Raw genomic sequence first — 17858 nt, forward strand, 5'->3', positions numbered from 1 at the left:
GAGAGAGAGAGAGAGAGAACTAAAGAAGAAGAAGAAGAAGAAAAAGAAGAGAAAGGGCGTGGGCGGAGCTGGGTTAGGAAGATGGGATGAAAACATCGATTGCAGGAACTTGTAACACCGCGGTACGAACAGAGGGATCAGACCGAACGATAAAGCAAGCGGCCTGGAAAATGCCGGATCAGCTAGCCGATGTTTCAGCAAAAACCGTCTCCAATCGCAACGAAAAGAAAATGTAATAGACGTTTCGTCTATAGCTTCTGGGTTACTTCCTAAATGTACAAAATAATAAATATATATTTCATTTAAAGATCAATTGGATACCTTCTTTTCTTATTTTTCTTCTTTACTTCTTCTATTGAAAATCATTGGAATAATTAAAATGAATAAATTATAACTAATTACGAAATTTTGTTTAAAAATAGTCTAATAAATTTCTTGATTGCTGTAATAAATATGTTATTAATGTTAGTTCCTATAAAACAAATTGATTTGAAACCTACTTGTATACTAAAGTTGTGATGAAATTAATAAATTTGCAAATTTGTAAATTTAAATACATTAGAAATGCTCTCTTTTTTGGAAAGATGCTATTTTCTTGAGACTTCATAATTTATATTATACTCTTCACATATTCTTAAATCTAATCAATAAAATTACTTGCATACCTGAAAGATAAACAAAACATTAAAAAATATACTTCTTGATTAAAATTTATCATTACAGTCAGAATAATATTTTAACGTTATTAATACTTATTATAATAATATTCTTTAGTTAATTTTAATTTAAATAATCTTTTTTAATATAAATAATATTTTTATCTTTATTTAACTTACAATTATATATAATGTTTTAAAAAAGCGCTTCCTACGGAATAAACGTATACTATATCATTATTAGTAGAAAACTTACTTATATATTGATGATAAAATTGTTTAATCGATAATTGATTATTTATCCACTAATGGTTAAATTATTTTATTACTGGACTGACTTAACAGGTAACTATAATTATTTCCTAACTTATCGACCAAAGGTAATCTAGAAAATAACAAATATTAATAAAAGTAATCTAATATGTAACATTATCATATACTGATATATCAATTAATATATCATAATTATATTATTTACTTGTTTTATTTCACACATACACGCAACAGAAATATATTATATAAAAATATTAAATGACCTTTTAAAAATCATTTGATTATTTTATTGAAGCACATGTATCACAAGAGCATGAAACTGGTAGTATTACTTGTTTTGAAATTTTTGCTCCATTTTCACAAGTAAGCTCAATTGCAACATTACGATATTCTTTTGGCTGACAACATTCGCAATAACTAGATTGCATCCATGTCTCTGAAATAGAAAAAAAAAGAAATTTATTAAATTCCTGAATAAATTAAATATTTATATTTTAAATATTTTTAATTGATTTATTTTACCTTTATCAAAATGTGTTCCAGATTGACATGTTCCAACACAATTTGAAATTCCTTCTACAGGCTCTAAGTTTTTACAAATTCCAAATGCTTTAGATTCTTCAATAAAAATACCAATAGTATCGCTTAAATTCATCTTGTTAAGAATACAATTTTCTATTGAAAAATATAAACATTAAATAATATTCAATTGTCATATCAGTTTGCAAATTTTTCTTTATTACTTACCTGTTTGACTAAGAATTGGTAAATTACATTTTTTGCAACAACCATCATAATATAAAGATTCTTTTGGACAGTGCGTAACATCAGGACAATCAACAGAACTCATACTAATCATGAACTAAAATTATTCGAAACAATTTTCTATGAAATTAATGTATAATTTCATAATCATTTTTATACTATATAAAAAATATTATTTTATATTATACCTGATTATTTTTTTGTAAACAAGTATATGTCGTACAGTTATCGTTAAAAGACCACGTTTGACCAGGTTCGTAAAGAATATTTTCATCCACGCAATATATTTGCTGACACTCTCCGCAACATTTATTATCTTCCGATGCTTGATACTTCCAACCCTTGTTAACAAATTAAATTTAATATTAAAATTATGTACATTAAATTTATTTTTTATAATAATAAAAATAATATAATCTTTTACCATAGGACATTCCTCAGAACAAGTTTTATAATCCAGTACTTTTATAGCTTCATTATCTCTAGATTTGCATATTTGAGTGATGCAATCATTAGTTGGATGTTTCCACTGTTCATCTATCTGATAAATTCTACCATCATCACGACAAGCTGTTTTAACGGTAACTGGACAACATTTATTAGGCAGAGAATATTTCTCAATGACATATTCTTCTTCATCGATTAGATTAATTTCAGGACATACCTCGGTTACTGAATTTATGTATATCTAAAAATATCATATCAAATTTAATTATTTTATTATTATGTATAAGAAATTTTAACACAATTATTAATTTTATTTATACTTACACTTCCATCTACAGATTCACAAGAATATGTGACACAATTATCAATGGAATACCATTTTTCTCCAATACTTTTAATTTCTTTGTTTACAACACAACCAATAGCAACACATTTTCCGCAACAATCACTGCTTTTGTCGTTAGATGGTTGATATTCGTAACCATATTCGCAAGAAACATTACAATTTTGTACTTTGATTTGTTTTTGTATGTTATTTGCATCTTCTATACATTCTTTTGTAATGCATGCATCTTCTTGATCTGGTTTCCACGTTTCACCAACCTGTAAAAAATAATTAACAAGTAATAATATATAATTTATATTAATTGAAAACAAAAATCTAATTTATTGCAATACTCAAGATTCTCCAAATTAATCTTACCTTATAAATTTGATCTCCTTCCCTGCATGCAACACGTTTCAAACTTGGACAACATTCATCGTTTAATAAAACTTCTTCCATTACAAAATCACTTATATCTGGATGAATTTTAACATCAGGACACGTTACCGTTAAACATTTTATTTCAGGACCTGAATCTGAATTTTCGCATACGCATGTTCGACAATTATTTTCTTTCCATTCTTCTCCAATAGTTTTTGATATTACATACTGTGAGCTTGTATTTGATGTTGCATTATAAATGCAGATATCTTTTGGTGGTTCTAAAAAATTAACATTATTTTCCATTAATTTATATATTATGAATATATTTAAACATTAACGTGAAATGTATAGTTTTATACTTACTACACTCATAATGTGAACAACATGCACTTTTTAATGGCTTTTCACTTAGTATATAATAATCAGGACAAACTGGTGATGAAGGACACATCAGTGGATTACAAATCTTATGTAATTTCGGACAACAACCATCTGTATTCATCGTTGTTTCCATACCAGGTTCCAATATTTCAACGTCTACTTCAATGTCTTGCAATGCAGGACATTCTTCCGTTGGTAAACATTCTACAGTAATTTATATATTAATCCGTCAATATTAAATATAATTCAATCTAATTAAATATATTCATACATATGTATTTCATACCACAAACGAATTTTTTACATCCTTTAGTATCCGTATGCAATTTCATAACTTGTCCAAATCCACATTCCGGTTGCTGCATTTCTTCGCATAATGGAGATTCCGTTGCTGCAACTAATATTATTATTGTATAAAATAAAACAGAAAAAAATCAATAGGATTATAAAACTATTATTAATTTGTTTGTACTTACTGCACAAATATTTAGGACAGCAATCAGTTTCAGTACCGGATACAAGTTTAGGTGTCATGTTTTCTTCACAAATTGTGTCTAACGTCGGGCATTCTATTTTCTGACAATTAACTCGTTTATTCTGACAAGTGCACGTAGTACATTTATCTAAATACCAAATATCTCCTTCAATGTGACCATCTTCGTCGCACACTAAACATTTCTTTCGTTCGATACATGTGTTATTGTGAAGTACATAATTTTCTGGGCAGAAGCATCCTTCTTCAAACTGCACATTACATGTTTTGTTACTTTCTGCGTTAATATTATCACAAGTACATCCAAAACCGCATGGTTTATATTGTAAATCTGTAAATAATAAGCAAATAAAAAATAAATTAACATTTTTATTAATTGTTACTTTCATATTAATAATTATAGGACATACATGGTGGACATGTATATGGACATATGTCATACGTCCTCCAATCAATACATAAACCTGCTTCAGCACATTTCCTTGCATATGCTGCTAAATTATCGCAGTAATCTTTTCCAATACACAATGAATCTTGACAAATAGACAAATATGGATCGGGATTAACAAGATCATGGCATTGAGCAAATACCGTGCTTAAAATTTGATTACACAAATCATTTTCTACTTTCTGCGAGTTGCATATATGTTTTTGTTTAGATACGCAATTTTGAATGTCTCGATGGTAGTCGAATGGTAAATTATCAACCAACCAACTTTTGCCAAATTGTTCTACGTTATCTGTAATCTAAAAATAAGAAATAATATAAAATAATACAAATATTTTAATGTGATTATATTTATTTATTAAATATTCTTCTTACCTTTCCATCTTTTTGTTTCAAATCATCTTCAATATCATTATTACAATTTCCACATAAACCTTCAATAGCATCACCAAATATTCGCGATGGAACTCTAACTGTGAATGCAAAATTGGGTTGCGTAATTGTAATTTCTAATTGAATAGCTGGTATTAATAATTTCAAATATTTTCCAGGCGTTTCTTCCAATTTCAACCAGTGCGTTTCATAAGGTAATGTTTCCACTACTGTATTATCAACATTTATTTCTACTAACTATTAAAAAATAAATAATATTATTTATAGACATTTTAACTATCATATTTCTTGTATATTTTATAAGATACAAATACGTACAATTCTTACAATAGATACTTGGATGATTTTGATAATATGCGACTCGTACAAAACAATAATACCTTCAGTACAAATACCAGTGTCACAAATAATATTGGAAACTAAGACCTGTTATATTATAAAATCAAGTTAATTATGTTATTAACATTTATCTATAAATAAAAAACAATTATTATACCTGATACGTATGATTTTTATGTTGTGAATTTGCCTCGTTGACAATATCTCTCGATAAAATATATGTACAATTTCCTTCGAATGTGAAATTTTTTCTATCAAAACTAATAAATGAATTTCCAAATCCTTCACAAATACAGTCACGACATTCACTTGTTGGAATACAGTTATCACCATTACGTACAGTACCCTCTGGACAGAAACAACCAGAGAAGCAGACACCTTCCATAACTGGACAAGGATCAACTTCTTGTAAATCGTTACAACTACGTTCGCATTTATTCCTATATTATAAATAAATAATTAATAAAAATTACATATATATAATACAAAATACATTAAATATTTATTAATATATTTAAAAATCTTACCGGAAACAATCTTTATGCACGAAGGGTGCTGAACAATTACCAGGACAATCATAAATATTTCTCCAAGTTGACAAATCAATATTTTGATTGTTACTCTGACATTCTGTAACAAAAGTTGTCAATGTCCGGCAACGACAGTCATCATAAGTAGATTTACTGCGTAAACAAGTGCAAGCTGTTTCTAAACATCTCGATAAGAATTTATCCAAATCCACGACACCAGAACAAATAGCTAAAGATCTATCTTTTATCATGTTACAAATTTTCCATCCTTGTTCTTTAATATCATATGGACACGCCTTCAAAAAAGAGTTTATTGTATATAAAAATATTAGATTTATTATATTTTTAAAAATCTACTATTATAAACACAAACCTGAGATTCACATTGCAATGCGCCTTCCATTATCCAACTATTACCAAATTCAACAGTACTTTTAGATTGTCTTCCATCCGGCATTTGTTTATCATTTAATATGTTTTCATCGAAGTAACCACAAAGCCCATCAACAAGACTATTTAATTTTTTATTAATACCAATCTTAACATTTGTATCCATATTCCACATGACCCAGAATCCATAATGATTGCAAATAAGATATATGGTATCACCAACACGTGACACTTTAAATAATTTAAATTTATCACCAAGACGTCCAACTTGATTTGATGTATAAGTATAATCGTTGATATCTATGTGCATGTCTGGATATAAAACTATTACTTCATCGTCAATAAATATTGCTAAATTTCTTGAGCATTGTATACCATCGCATAATTTTTCCACTGAAATCAATCAAATGTAATATAAAAATAAAAAAAAAATAATACAAATGATCACATAAAATAAACATATAATTTAAATATTATTTACTTACACGTTATATACCATTTATTTCTATACATATCTCTCGCTAAAATATGATTGCATATGTCATATTTATATTCCAAATTGTCAAACGTATTAAATGTTTTTCCTGTGACATTGCAAATAGCTTCTAACGGTACCGGAGGTTCACATGTGTACTTTCGACATTTTTCAATCTTATACATACTCATTTTTTCATATTTGATTGTATAATTTGGAGGACATGTTACTTCTGGACAATTTTCTTCTTCTGGTATTCCACCAAATACCAATGGTGGTTTAATCGGAACGCATGTAAAATGTGAACAAACCATACTTCCTTGGCTGTTATAAATATCATGGTTAACAGTTTCATGATATTTCCATGATTTTCTAAAAAAAATATATACATCATAAAATTAAATAAATTAATAAAAGTAAAAATAATTTCACGCATCAAGTACTAAGTCATTTTTGTTAAGCATTCTGTTTAGACCACGATGATTTATCAGTTGTAGAAAAACATAAGAATGTTGGCAATCGGTGACCAATGTAGCCTAAACAGAAAGTCTAAGGCTGATTCATAGGAACCGGTGTAGCATTTAATGTATTAATATAATAAATATTATAATGCATTTATATTCACCTATAATTTGTTTTAGTTGGATGCTTAGTAGGTCTTCGTTTACCTTTCGTAAAAATATTATTATTATCGATGAAAGTATGTTCATAAACATTATTATAAGCTTTACTTATATGATGTTTACTCCAACCACCCCGTATAACTGTCTTGTATCCAATAGGACATACAGGTTCTTCGCATTGAACTGAAGGAACTAAATACATTTTTCTTATTATATTAAAGTAAAATGTATAAATATAAAATCACAAAGACAAAATATAAATAATTACTAGTTTACCTGGAACAGTGGTTTTAGCAGGACTTGGAGTGGTTGTATATTTAACTACATCCGTAAATTCAAAGCGATTAATTGGTGTTTCAATTTTTGGACAATCCTTCTCGTCATCAGGACAATCCTGTACTCCATTGCACCATAAAGTTTCATTTAAACAAGTGTTACTTGTTGGACAGTATCTTGTACCATATTGACAAGATTTGCAAATACAACTGCATAATTCTATGATAACTGATTGCATTCCTGGCTCTAAACACGGTTCACATTTCTTTGGTATACATGAAGATATACCACCCAAAGTACAAGAACATTGTTGACAATTTTCTGACTCATAAATTGATCCAACAGCATACCTAATATAATTCAAATGTATGTTATCAAATAATTGTGTAGATGTATACACATATTATTAACTATTTTTTTATTATGAGTAATTATTACGAGTATTTTTGCTTACGAGATATGACCAACAACACATGGACAGTTTTGTTTAGAAACACAAGTTTCTCCGTTCCACCAAAGAGATTGATCGCAATTACATGTAGTTGTATTTTCTATTAATATACCATCACATATATTACATTCTGTTATAATTAGTTCCGTCGAAGTAGGCAATTCTGTTGTTACTATAGCTGAAAAAATAATTTTATCATATATTTAAAAATATTTTACTTTAATATAATATAAAAATAATTAATAATTATTTATATTAAATATCTATAATAAATACTTACGATATGGTGAGAAACATCCAAGTACTTCAACTTTCAATCCAATATGCTCATGCCATTTGATTGGTTGTATTTTTAAATATCTTGTTCGCAATGGTTTCTCAAATAAATTAGTTTTAATATTGACAGAATCAAAATTTCCTAAAAATTCAACTTCGATGTTATCGTCATTAATGATTTGATTCCATTGACGACCATCAATACTGTAAGAAATTTTGTATACAGTTGTCCATATATTATTATCTCCTTTAGTTTTAATTCCTGTTATAATTCGTGGTTCCAAAAAGTCAAATTGAACGTATTGATTTAAATTATCCAATTTAGGTCTCCATATGCCTGGTGCTGATAATTTGAGACTTGGTAATAAATTGTCGAAAGAAGAGGATGCAGAAATTTGTGCATCTGACATCAATCCATTGTCCAACCCCATGGAATCTTCGCACACTGTTATATAGTGTGAATTAATTTGTTCTTTTAGAAGAATTTAATTAAAAAAGATAGAAATATTAAATAAAAACATATGTTACCTGGGTTTATAGTTTTCTCGAAATACTTAACAGTTGTTGTATCAAAAAATTCTGTTATAGTTGATAATATATTATTCGTAGTAGTAGTTTTAATTACATTTTCATCGCAACCAAGTAGTTCAACTTTGATAGCAATTCCATTATGCCATGTCAAAGGATTTATTCGAATAATTTTAGCTTCGATAGGTTCATAAAACTTTTGTTCAACTGCCTCGAAACCGTCAACGGGTCCTCTAAATATACGTGGTTGTTTTGTATTATCCATTATGTATGAAAATGCATGACCATCATCGGAAAAAAGTATTTGATAACTTGTTACAAATTTATCATCAATAGGAGAACCTTTTAAGATGATACCATAAATTGGTAAAGGGTGTTGAAATTCTATAGTAAACCTAATAAATAAATATTGTTAAAAAAAATTGTTTAAATTTTATGAAATTAAAAATACTTTCTAATGTGTTGAGAGAACAATATCAAACCATTGATTTTTGTCAACAAATTGTGGTTGCCAACTTCTAATTGGTTCCTTTGTTATTTGATTATCAAATACTGCATTCTCAGGTTGGAATCTAATGCCATTACTACTACTAGCATTAAAAGAAACTTCATTTGTTGCAGATTGTTGAATAAGTGGTATATATCTACCACTATCGCATTGTTCAGGTGGAGTTACAGTACTGGTTACAATAATTATATTTTCTTCTGTAGTAATCAAAGTTGAAGGCTTCGTCTCATAATTAAACATTGGTGTAGATGTACTAAAAATTAATTATACTTCATTAATAACATATTTCCCTTCTTTCATAAAAACAAAAATACAATTCAACAGTATGATTATCTACTAACGATGACAATGGCTCAACTCGATGAGTAACATTTGTGCACACAGTATTATCGCATGTATAATAATTATGAATACATTGACATATTTCACACTCGCTTTCTTTAACAACGTTGCCTGGTTTGATACTTTCTCCATTGTGAGATTTGCAAGTACAATCGACCGAGTCAACGCATGTTTCAAAATCTTTCCAAAATTTAGACGAAGGACATTCTGTTCTTTTTAATGATACACATCCTAATAAAGATTAAATAATTATTATTTATCTTTTAAGAGAAATAATAATTTCACATATAATAATTAATAATTAAATTTGTTTTTACCTGGAATGCAATCTGTGTCTCCTTTACAAAGGCCTTGTTCTGATAAAGAAAAACGATAGTATTCGCAAGTTTGACTACATTTAATAGCACAATCGTTCCATTTTTCATCATCTTTGCATAATCCTGTAAAATAAACAAATTTTAATAAAATAATATAAATGAATATAAAAAAGTAAATTTAATATATTTCTTACTTGTAGTTGTAACTTTTTTCTTCTCCGTTGTAACCAATGTATTTTCATAAGATGTGGTAATATTTTTGGTCCATTGGATTTGTTTACTCGGAGTCGTTTGTTTGATATAACATTCTGGTCTTACAAGTATAACATTAGCTGGCCAATCGCATACTTGAAAATTTGGATTGTAAAACATATCAGAGTCGCATGTTTTTTCAACCCAGACATTATGAGCACACTGATAAAATATGTGACAATCTGTTGGATGCTTTTTATAAGAATTTTCTAATTCGCAAACATTGTTGTTCAGTATTTCGGTAGAAGCTAAAAATTATTATAAAGTAAAATTCAACATGTGTATTAATTTACAAGCATCGTACCAATTAATTATGTTACATACTTGAAACTGTAGTTGATGTTGCTGTAGTTTCTGGTGAACACTGACACAAAACACTAATTTCAAAATCTATGCATGGCAAATCTGGCTGTGATTTGCAATAAAGGCCACGTTCCAAACTACATTCAGCATCCAAGCCACTTTCTTTTGGACTTAAATGATTTTTTACTGATCGACATTGTATATCAATCATTTGTTCCTTTGTACAAATAGCTGAACCTTCGATTGATGCCTTTAATATATTTTAATATAAACTATACTTCAAGTTTTTAAATTGGAAGAAAGATATGAGCATAATATTATACAAATTAATGTCTTACCAAATCAATCCAGTTTGGTAATGGTTCAATGTCATTTAATTTTATTCCTTTTACATTTTGATCTTTGTTAATCCAAGCAGACCAACCATCGACACATTTTAATGATTCTTCCAAAGGAATTGTAGGAATTATAGGAATTGTAGGAACAGTTACACATGGTCCACCTTGACATATTACTTTACCACGACTACAGAAACAAGTTTTGCAATTATCGTTGCTAACTTCATCGCCTTCCAAGAAAACAGTCTGAAATATAAATAATTAATAACAATTTAGATCCACAGACACATTAACTCCAAATAAATATAACAGGATTGTTAATGCTGTTCTAAAAAAAATATTTAGCCAACATACCCCATTAATTTCTGCACATATTGGCTTGCATGTTGCTTTAGGAATACATTCCGTATAATTAGCATCTTTATATATATACCCATTGGCACACGGTTTAAATAAACAACCTTCGATGCATGCGTCTTGTGAACATAGATGTAAGTTATCTTTAATAGTTAATAAATTATCACAAGTTTCGTGTGGACATGTTGAAATACATGGAGAATAGGAACTGCATTCTTTATCACATTGTATTGGACAAAGATCTTGGGAACGCCATTTTATAGGAACACCTTTAGCATTACATTGTTGAGCATATGCTGCTAATGATGTGCAAAGACATTCGCAATCGCCACCTTGTATAAACAGAAATGCATATTCAAATAAATTTATTTAAAATTGTTTTTCTAAATAAAAATATGATAATTAAATTACCTGTATCACAACTGCATGTATCAAAGATACAATTTTTCACATAAAATTCAATATCCACTTCAGAGTGACATGATCGGAAAAGATCAGATTTCAAAATGTTACACTTTTCGATAGCCCATAATTTACGTTCTGGATGTTGCTCGCATGGATCTTTAATGTCTTTGGGTTCAGGACAAAAATCGTTTATCTTCCATGAATCTCCAAACAAATTAGAAGAAACTTCAGAAATACCACCGGAAGGTGTTTTGAAATCATCCTCGCTATTATCATTGTAATCACCACAAAGACCTTTCGTGTGTCCTTTCCATTTTGGGTTTAATCTAATATAAACTCTAGTACCTAAATTAAATATTTAAAATATCAATTTGTAATTACAACAACACATACACATATATATATATGTACCTTTGTCCCATTGTAGTACTAAACCTAAATCAGGCACATCAAGGAACACGAATAAACCTACTGTCCTAATTGCAATCCTTTTAAAGTTTCCTTTAGGCAATGCTTTTCCTTTTGTTAGTGTAATTATTTCTTGATTCGCACCGTGTCCTACTTTAAGTGTTATGGATTTAGAACAAGAGACACCAGTTGTTCCGCAAAGAACATTTTGGGTAGAAATATAAAATGTTTCTTCTTTACTGAGGGCACCTTTTGCTAAAATATAATCGCATACGCCTTGGAAATTAAACAATTTCCCATCGAACGTTTCGTAGTGAGAATCACCCCATGCAGAACAAACACCTGAAAGAAAATTATTTTATCATTTTAAATGCAATGCAAAATGAAAGTATAACTCAAATACAATAAAATATTAAATATTCTCAAATAATTATACCTGCACATATTCTATTTGTGCAATTCCATTTACCACTTTCACATTGGCAAGTATTACAATCGCTTTGTATTATTGATCCATCTTTATAACTTTTTCCTCCATGATGACAAGGACATTCATCTTCTTTAATGCAAATACCATTGATTACATCCAAAACATAACCAGATTTACAAATACATCCTTGTTGACAAGTAATTGGACTTTCCATAACCGGTATGTGCATATTGTAACATGTTCTTGGTTTTACTGGCTCACAATCTGTTAATTCTAAATTCTTTGTTGCAGAACAATGAACTGATGTATAATTAACTGATTGATGTTTTTTAAGCTCTTCTGACGTAGCCAGTCTGCAATCCCATTTACCACCTATACAAAAATTTAATCTCACAGATAAATGAATTATTTTTCATCTATTATACACCAATTTATTGAATCATGATTAATATACCTATACAAGTGCATAAATCTTGCCCTTTTTGTCCAGGTCGTATTTCTTGATAACCAGCTTTGAATTCAATACCTGAATAAATACAAGGACATTGACCAATCGGAATACATTCACCCGTAATATCCAACGTTTGACCCTCAGGACAATTACAACCTTCTACACATTCTTCTTTACAATCTGGATTAAAAGATATATCTCCGCATGATCTAAAAAAATATAATTTTACTTTAAATATATTTTAACTCAAAACCTATATACGATTCATTTTAATCCAAATTTATATAAATACCTTTTACAACTATTGCCACAAATTTGATATACTTGACCTCCAGGACATTGGATGCTACATTCTTGAACTTCATAACGCCATAATAATTTTATTCCTGCCGCTGCACAATCTTTTGCATATGCTGATAATATAGGGCAGAAACATTTCTTGATGTCAGTCGTACATGTACACATGTCGTATAAACAATCTTTGTAAAATACATCTGGTTCGACATACCAGTGACAATCTAAAATCAGATTTTATTATTATTATAGTGTGTGTGTATGTACTTTTTTTATAAATCAGAATAAAAACAAAATCTCAAATCAATTACCAGCAAATATATCAGTATACAATTTAGAACAATACTCTTTCGCAAAAGCACGCTTTTGTGGATTCAAATCGCAAGGATGTTTTGGTTCTCTTTCATGAACAACTGAACATTGTTCATTTGTTTTCCATTTATTGGCAAACAGAGTTACTACCTGTTCAATATCACCATCTGGTGTTATAAAATCATCTTTCTGATTATTAGAAAATGTTCCACACAGTCCTTTTGTTTTACCTAATAAAATATACCAAATAAAATTAAAAATTTATTTTACACTAAAATATTTAAAAGAAAATTATATCAATAAAAAGATTAGGTATCAAACGTACTATGAAATTCTGCTGGTGCATTGATGTAAACACGTGATATGCCATCCCACCATACTTCTAAACCATTTAACATACGAACAACAAGAAATATGCTACTCGCAGTTTGTATTTTAATTCCATTAACAGAAAGTGGCAATTTATTAATATCCTCTCCATTGATAACTAATTGTTTATCTTGTTTTAACTGGATAGTTGTTTTTTCTGTTCTTATTGTTACTGTCTTTGTGCAAGAAGGCGTCTCAGAGGGAGTAAAACCTAAAGACTAAATAAAAATATGACAAAAATATTTTAATTACTTGTTCAACAATATTAATGAAGTATGTAATATTCATTTGTCTAAAACAATTACTTACTTCTGATATTGCTCCGGAACATGCAACATTTTTACTTTCAATGCTATAATCCTCACCTTTTAATAGATAATATTTACATTTACCCATAAAATCATAATGTTTCCCATCAAAAGTTGTATAATGTGGGTCGCCAATGATAGCACATCTAGCACTACACTGAACTTGCGTGCAAATCCATTTGCCAGAAGTACATGTACAAGTATTGCAATCTTTTGCAACGCTTGCTCCAGGATGAAATAATTTTCCTCTTAATCTACAAGGACATTCTTCTTGTGGTACACACTTATCTTCATGCATCAAAGAACCTTTAGGACAGAAACATCCTTCTTCGCAATCTACATCATTTATATTAAATTCAATATCGGAACCACAAGAAGGTTGTGCTTTTGGTCCACATGGCATGTAAATACGTCCTTTTGTGCATTGCATCGCTGTGAGAAGATAAAAATATATATTTTGATAATAATTTAATAAAATACAATACGTCCAATAATTGCAATAATAACTTACAACAAAGATCTTCATTCCTCCAGCCAGCCAAAGAAACAATCCCTTTATGCGCACATTGTCTTACATAAACATTCATCGTTTCGCAAGCACAAGTTCTCTTATCTAAATCGTTACAAGCACAATAATCCCAAACGCAAGCTAATTCCAAATCTGAAATCTTCAATGTACTTGAACAACTTCGAAATTTATTATCTGATAATAATTGTGTACAAAATTCATAAGCTTCTTGTGCAAGCTGCGAATGCGATGGACAAGAATGCTGTTCTTTTAGATTTTCGTTACATGTTTCTAGAAATATAAAATAATAAGATATAAGAAATTATATTGTGAATATTTTTAAATACATAAGATTTTAAAACTCACCACCAATATTTTTAATTTGCCAACTATTGGCTAATGCTTTGATACTTGTCGGATGATTTCCAGTTTTTCCTATCAAATCATCGTTAGGATCACCATTCATTCTTCCACATAAACCTACTGTTCTATTCCACATAGTTTCAGAAGCATCTATTTGTACTAACAAAGCTCCATCCCATTTCAATTTAACTCCCAGAGAGTCTAAATAAACAATAATGAAGTGCGCTGACATCTCAACGCGTAAACCTGGTAATTGAACTGGTATCGGAAAAGATTTTTTAATGCTACGAAATTCAGGTATATCTTTTTCATTTCGTGAAAGAGTGTATTCTTTTTCACCAATAAAAAGTTTAATAATTTTAAAACAACGAAATTCCGTTTGGCAGCTTGGACTATTTTGTACAGCTATTGTTAAAATAGCATTGTTTCTCTCTTGCAACATAGTATGACTGCAATTACTTTCGAAGCTGAAAATTTGATCGTCAAAAGTTTTATAATGTGCACCACCCCATGTAAAACAAGTCTTCGGTTCTGGTCGTTTTTCTTCTATAACTATTAAGTTATTATCCAATAAATTCTGAAAAAAATTAAAATATATAGGAATGCGTTACCTAGATTCTAGAGCTTTTTTTTATATTAAATATATTTTATTACCTCTATTATTTGGTCACCTCTATGTAATTTAAAAAAGTCACTGGAATTATTTCTTTCGTTGGATTCAAACATATTTTCGAATGACCATGTAAAATTAGATTTATGAACATACGAATTATACGAAGTACTGTCGGTGTGTATAATTATATTATTATCAACTTTGCATTGAGGTATCGGTTGTGGTAAGAAAACTCCTGTATCATAATTACAAATATAAGCATCTGCTGGTGGAAATTCAAAATCTATCCCAAGTGGACAATTTAATTTACAAGAATTTATATTCTCTGAGCCAATACAGTAAATACCACCGTTGAAGTTCAGTTTTTCACTGTTACAGACATTCATTGCTATAAACAATATAATTATTATTTATTAATGTGTGAATGAAGTTTAAATAATATGTTTAAAGTATTTTTATAAGAATATATTAAAAATTTTTACAATATTGACATTGAGGTCCTCTGAATTCTTGTGGACATTGGCATACATTTCTAGGAAGACAATTACCACCATTCTGACACGGTGGATTGCAAACAGCTGTCAAATAAAATATTTAGAAAATGTTTTAAATAAGTACATGTAACAAAATAATACGGTTTTTCTAAACTTACGTGTACAATCTGGAATTGATACCCAATCTGTTCTGGTTGGTACCCAGTTACCACTTTCACAAACCAAATTAGCAACTGATGACCCATCTGGATATACAAAATGTTCCAAACAAGATATGGTACAAAATCTGAAAATAAAATATATATATTAATATTTTTCTATTAATTTTTTTTATTAAACAGACGAATAAAAGTAAATAAAATATGAGTAATTTACTTAGAATCACAACGTCTATGAGAATTAAGAACAGATGGCACAGAATCCAAACATGGTTTATTTTCAAATTGGCATTGTGGTCCAGAAAAATTTTCTTGACAATGACATTGATCCGGTGCGAAACAAATTCCACTATTTTGACAATTTGGCATACATATTGCTAAAATAATAATAAATAGTTTTAATTTTATTAACAAAAAAAATATATTTATTAATAAATTTTTAATATTTCTATGAAACATATAAATTTAATGACAAATAACTAGACATTAAAAACATATACAAGGTGTTCCACGATTTACCGATCAAACTATTTCAATTCCATTTGTTTATATCTTTTTAATAAATTATTTCTAAGAATATTTTTTTATTTCTATTCGTAAGATATATTCCCACAGTTTGGCTGGTAAAACTCAGGACATCATGTATATACTATACTATACAATACTGTACTATGTTATGCTGATAATATATTTTTTTTAATTATAACATACGTTCACAATGTGGTATTGTACTCCAATCAGTGCCAGGAACATACCACTTTGCATTACTACATGTTACAGCTAATTGATTTGCTCCATTTGGAAATTGATAACCATCATCACAACGGACAATACATCCACTAAAAAGAACAATATATTATAAATAATTTCATATTTGCAATAACACATTTTCATATGATTATAATATATTTGTTATTAAAAATACATACCTATCTGTAGAACATCTTATATTTCCATTTATCGGTGCATCTGGCATTTCAATACAACCACCAACATATAATTTTTTTCTTTTACCATCCTTAGTTCTAATAATTGAATCAATTACTTTACGTCTAAATAAAAAAAAAAATTTGATTCAACTGATACAACTGATACATTTAATTATAATGTTGAAAAAATTATAACAAACTAAAAATTATTAATATTTAATACCAAAATTAATACGAAGTATTTTCACTTTATAAATACTTACTCATCCCTTTCCAATTCTCTTTCTTCTATTAGTGCAGTAGCAGTTATTGTTGCTATAAACAGTAATATTAATTTACCAAACACCATCTTAACAATATCTATAACATTTAACTAACGATGCTTTATTTATAAAAAAAGAAAAAAAAATCAAAATTCGGCATTTATTAGATAAAAATGAAAACTAGTTAAATATTGTACGTAATAACCGTCTGCAGCGATTAATTCTTTTTAATAACTATTACCATAATTCTCTTCTTTTATATAGCTTCGTTTGAAAGGAAATAGATAACTTAATGATTGATAAGCTCTGCAAAATCGTCAACTTCCTGACGAATTGTTTGATAAAAAAATAGGTCAGTTACATAGAACCAGCTTATTAATAAATTATTTATAATCTTCGACTTCATCCTCGTGGACCTTTCTTGAGAAAAAAAAATAAAGATATATTTTAAATATATTATTTGCTTCGGTGTAAGAATTATCGTTACCCATAAATTATAACTTTTTATTCTATTTGTATTGTTATTATGCAATAAATAATTAAACTAAAAAATACAAACCATTGTAGGACACGTGTTTCTTTAGATTATTTTTATATTTTCAAAATATAAATAGAATAATCTTTCTTTTTTTTCTATTACGCTGAACTTATTAATATCTGTACGATATCAGTTATATTAAAAT

At 28.5% G+C, this 17858-nt stretch overlaps 1 protein-coding gene across 1 annotated transcript; it reads right to left on the reverse strand.

The window, feature by feature from the left end:
- Positions 1-962: 962 nt before the first annotated feature.
- Positions 963-17392, reverse strand: LOC122515493 (hemocytin). Its single transcript, XM_043632865.1, has 47 exons — positions 17176-17392; positions 16913-17035; positions 16695-16822; positions 16201-16360; positions 15984-16111; positions 15814-15909; positions 15373-15719; positions 14722-15295; positions 14359-14646; positions 13849-14279; positions 13496-13757; positions 13170-13400; positions 12857-13082; positions 12568-12773; positions 12120-12485; positions 11687-12025; positions 11282-11620; positions 10868-11202; positions 10514-10759; positions 10197-10425; positions 9815-10120; positions 9621-9743; positions 9303-9534; positions 8936-9214; positions 8454-8848; positions 7930-8370; positions 7653-7827; positions 7199-7548; positions 6925-7114; positions 6310-6671; positions 5808-6217; positions 5432-5730; positions 5062-5344; positions 4884-4991; positions 4548-4802; positions 4135-4471; positions 3708-4055; positions 3518-3628; positions 3214-3435; positions 2845-3128; positions 2466-2744; positions 2119-2382; positions 1883-2035; positions 1677-1791; positions 1452-1604; positions 1193-1365; positions 963-1041 (listed from the first exon to the last, which is right to left on the reverse strand). Exons 1-46 carry the CDS (start codon positions 17259-17261, stop codon positions 1211-1213), a joined length of 11769 nt encoding a protein of 3922 aa, XP_043488800.1. The 5' UTR covers positions 17262-17392; the 3' UTR covers positions 963-1041; positions 1193-1210.
- Between the last annotated feature and the right edge of the window lie 466 nt (positions 17393-17858).

Source organism: Polistes fuscatus, unplaced genomic scaffold (genome assembly GCF_010416935.1).
Source record: "Polistes fuscatus isolate 324 unplaced genomic scaffold, CU_Pfus_HIC Scaffold18, whole genome shotgun sequence".
Classification (NCBI taxonomy): Eukaryota; Metazoa; Arthropoda; class Insecta; order Hymenoptera; family Vespidae; genus Polistes; species Polistes fuscatus.

Bases quoted from the DNA above. Each gene is read 5' to 3' on its own strand.
- LOC122515493 (XM_043632865.1), bottom strand. From the start codon at position 17,261: ATGGTGTTTGGTAAATTAATATTACTGTTTATAGCAACAATAACTGCT. The intron at 16,112-16,200 runs GTAAATTACTCA...TTTTATTTTCAG, and splicing joins CATAGACGTTGTGATTCTAA to ATTTTGTACCATATCTTGTT. The intron at 14,647-14,721 runs GTGAGTTTTAAA...TTATATTTCTAG, and splicing joins GCAAATTAAAAATATTGGTG to AAACATGTAACGAAAATCTA.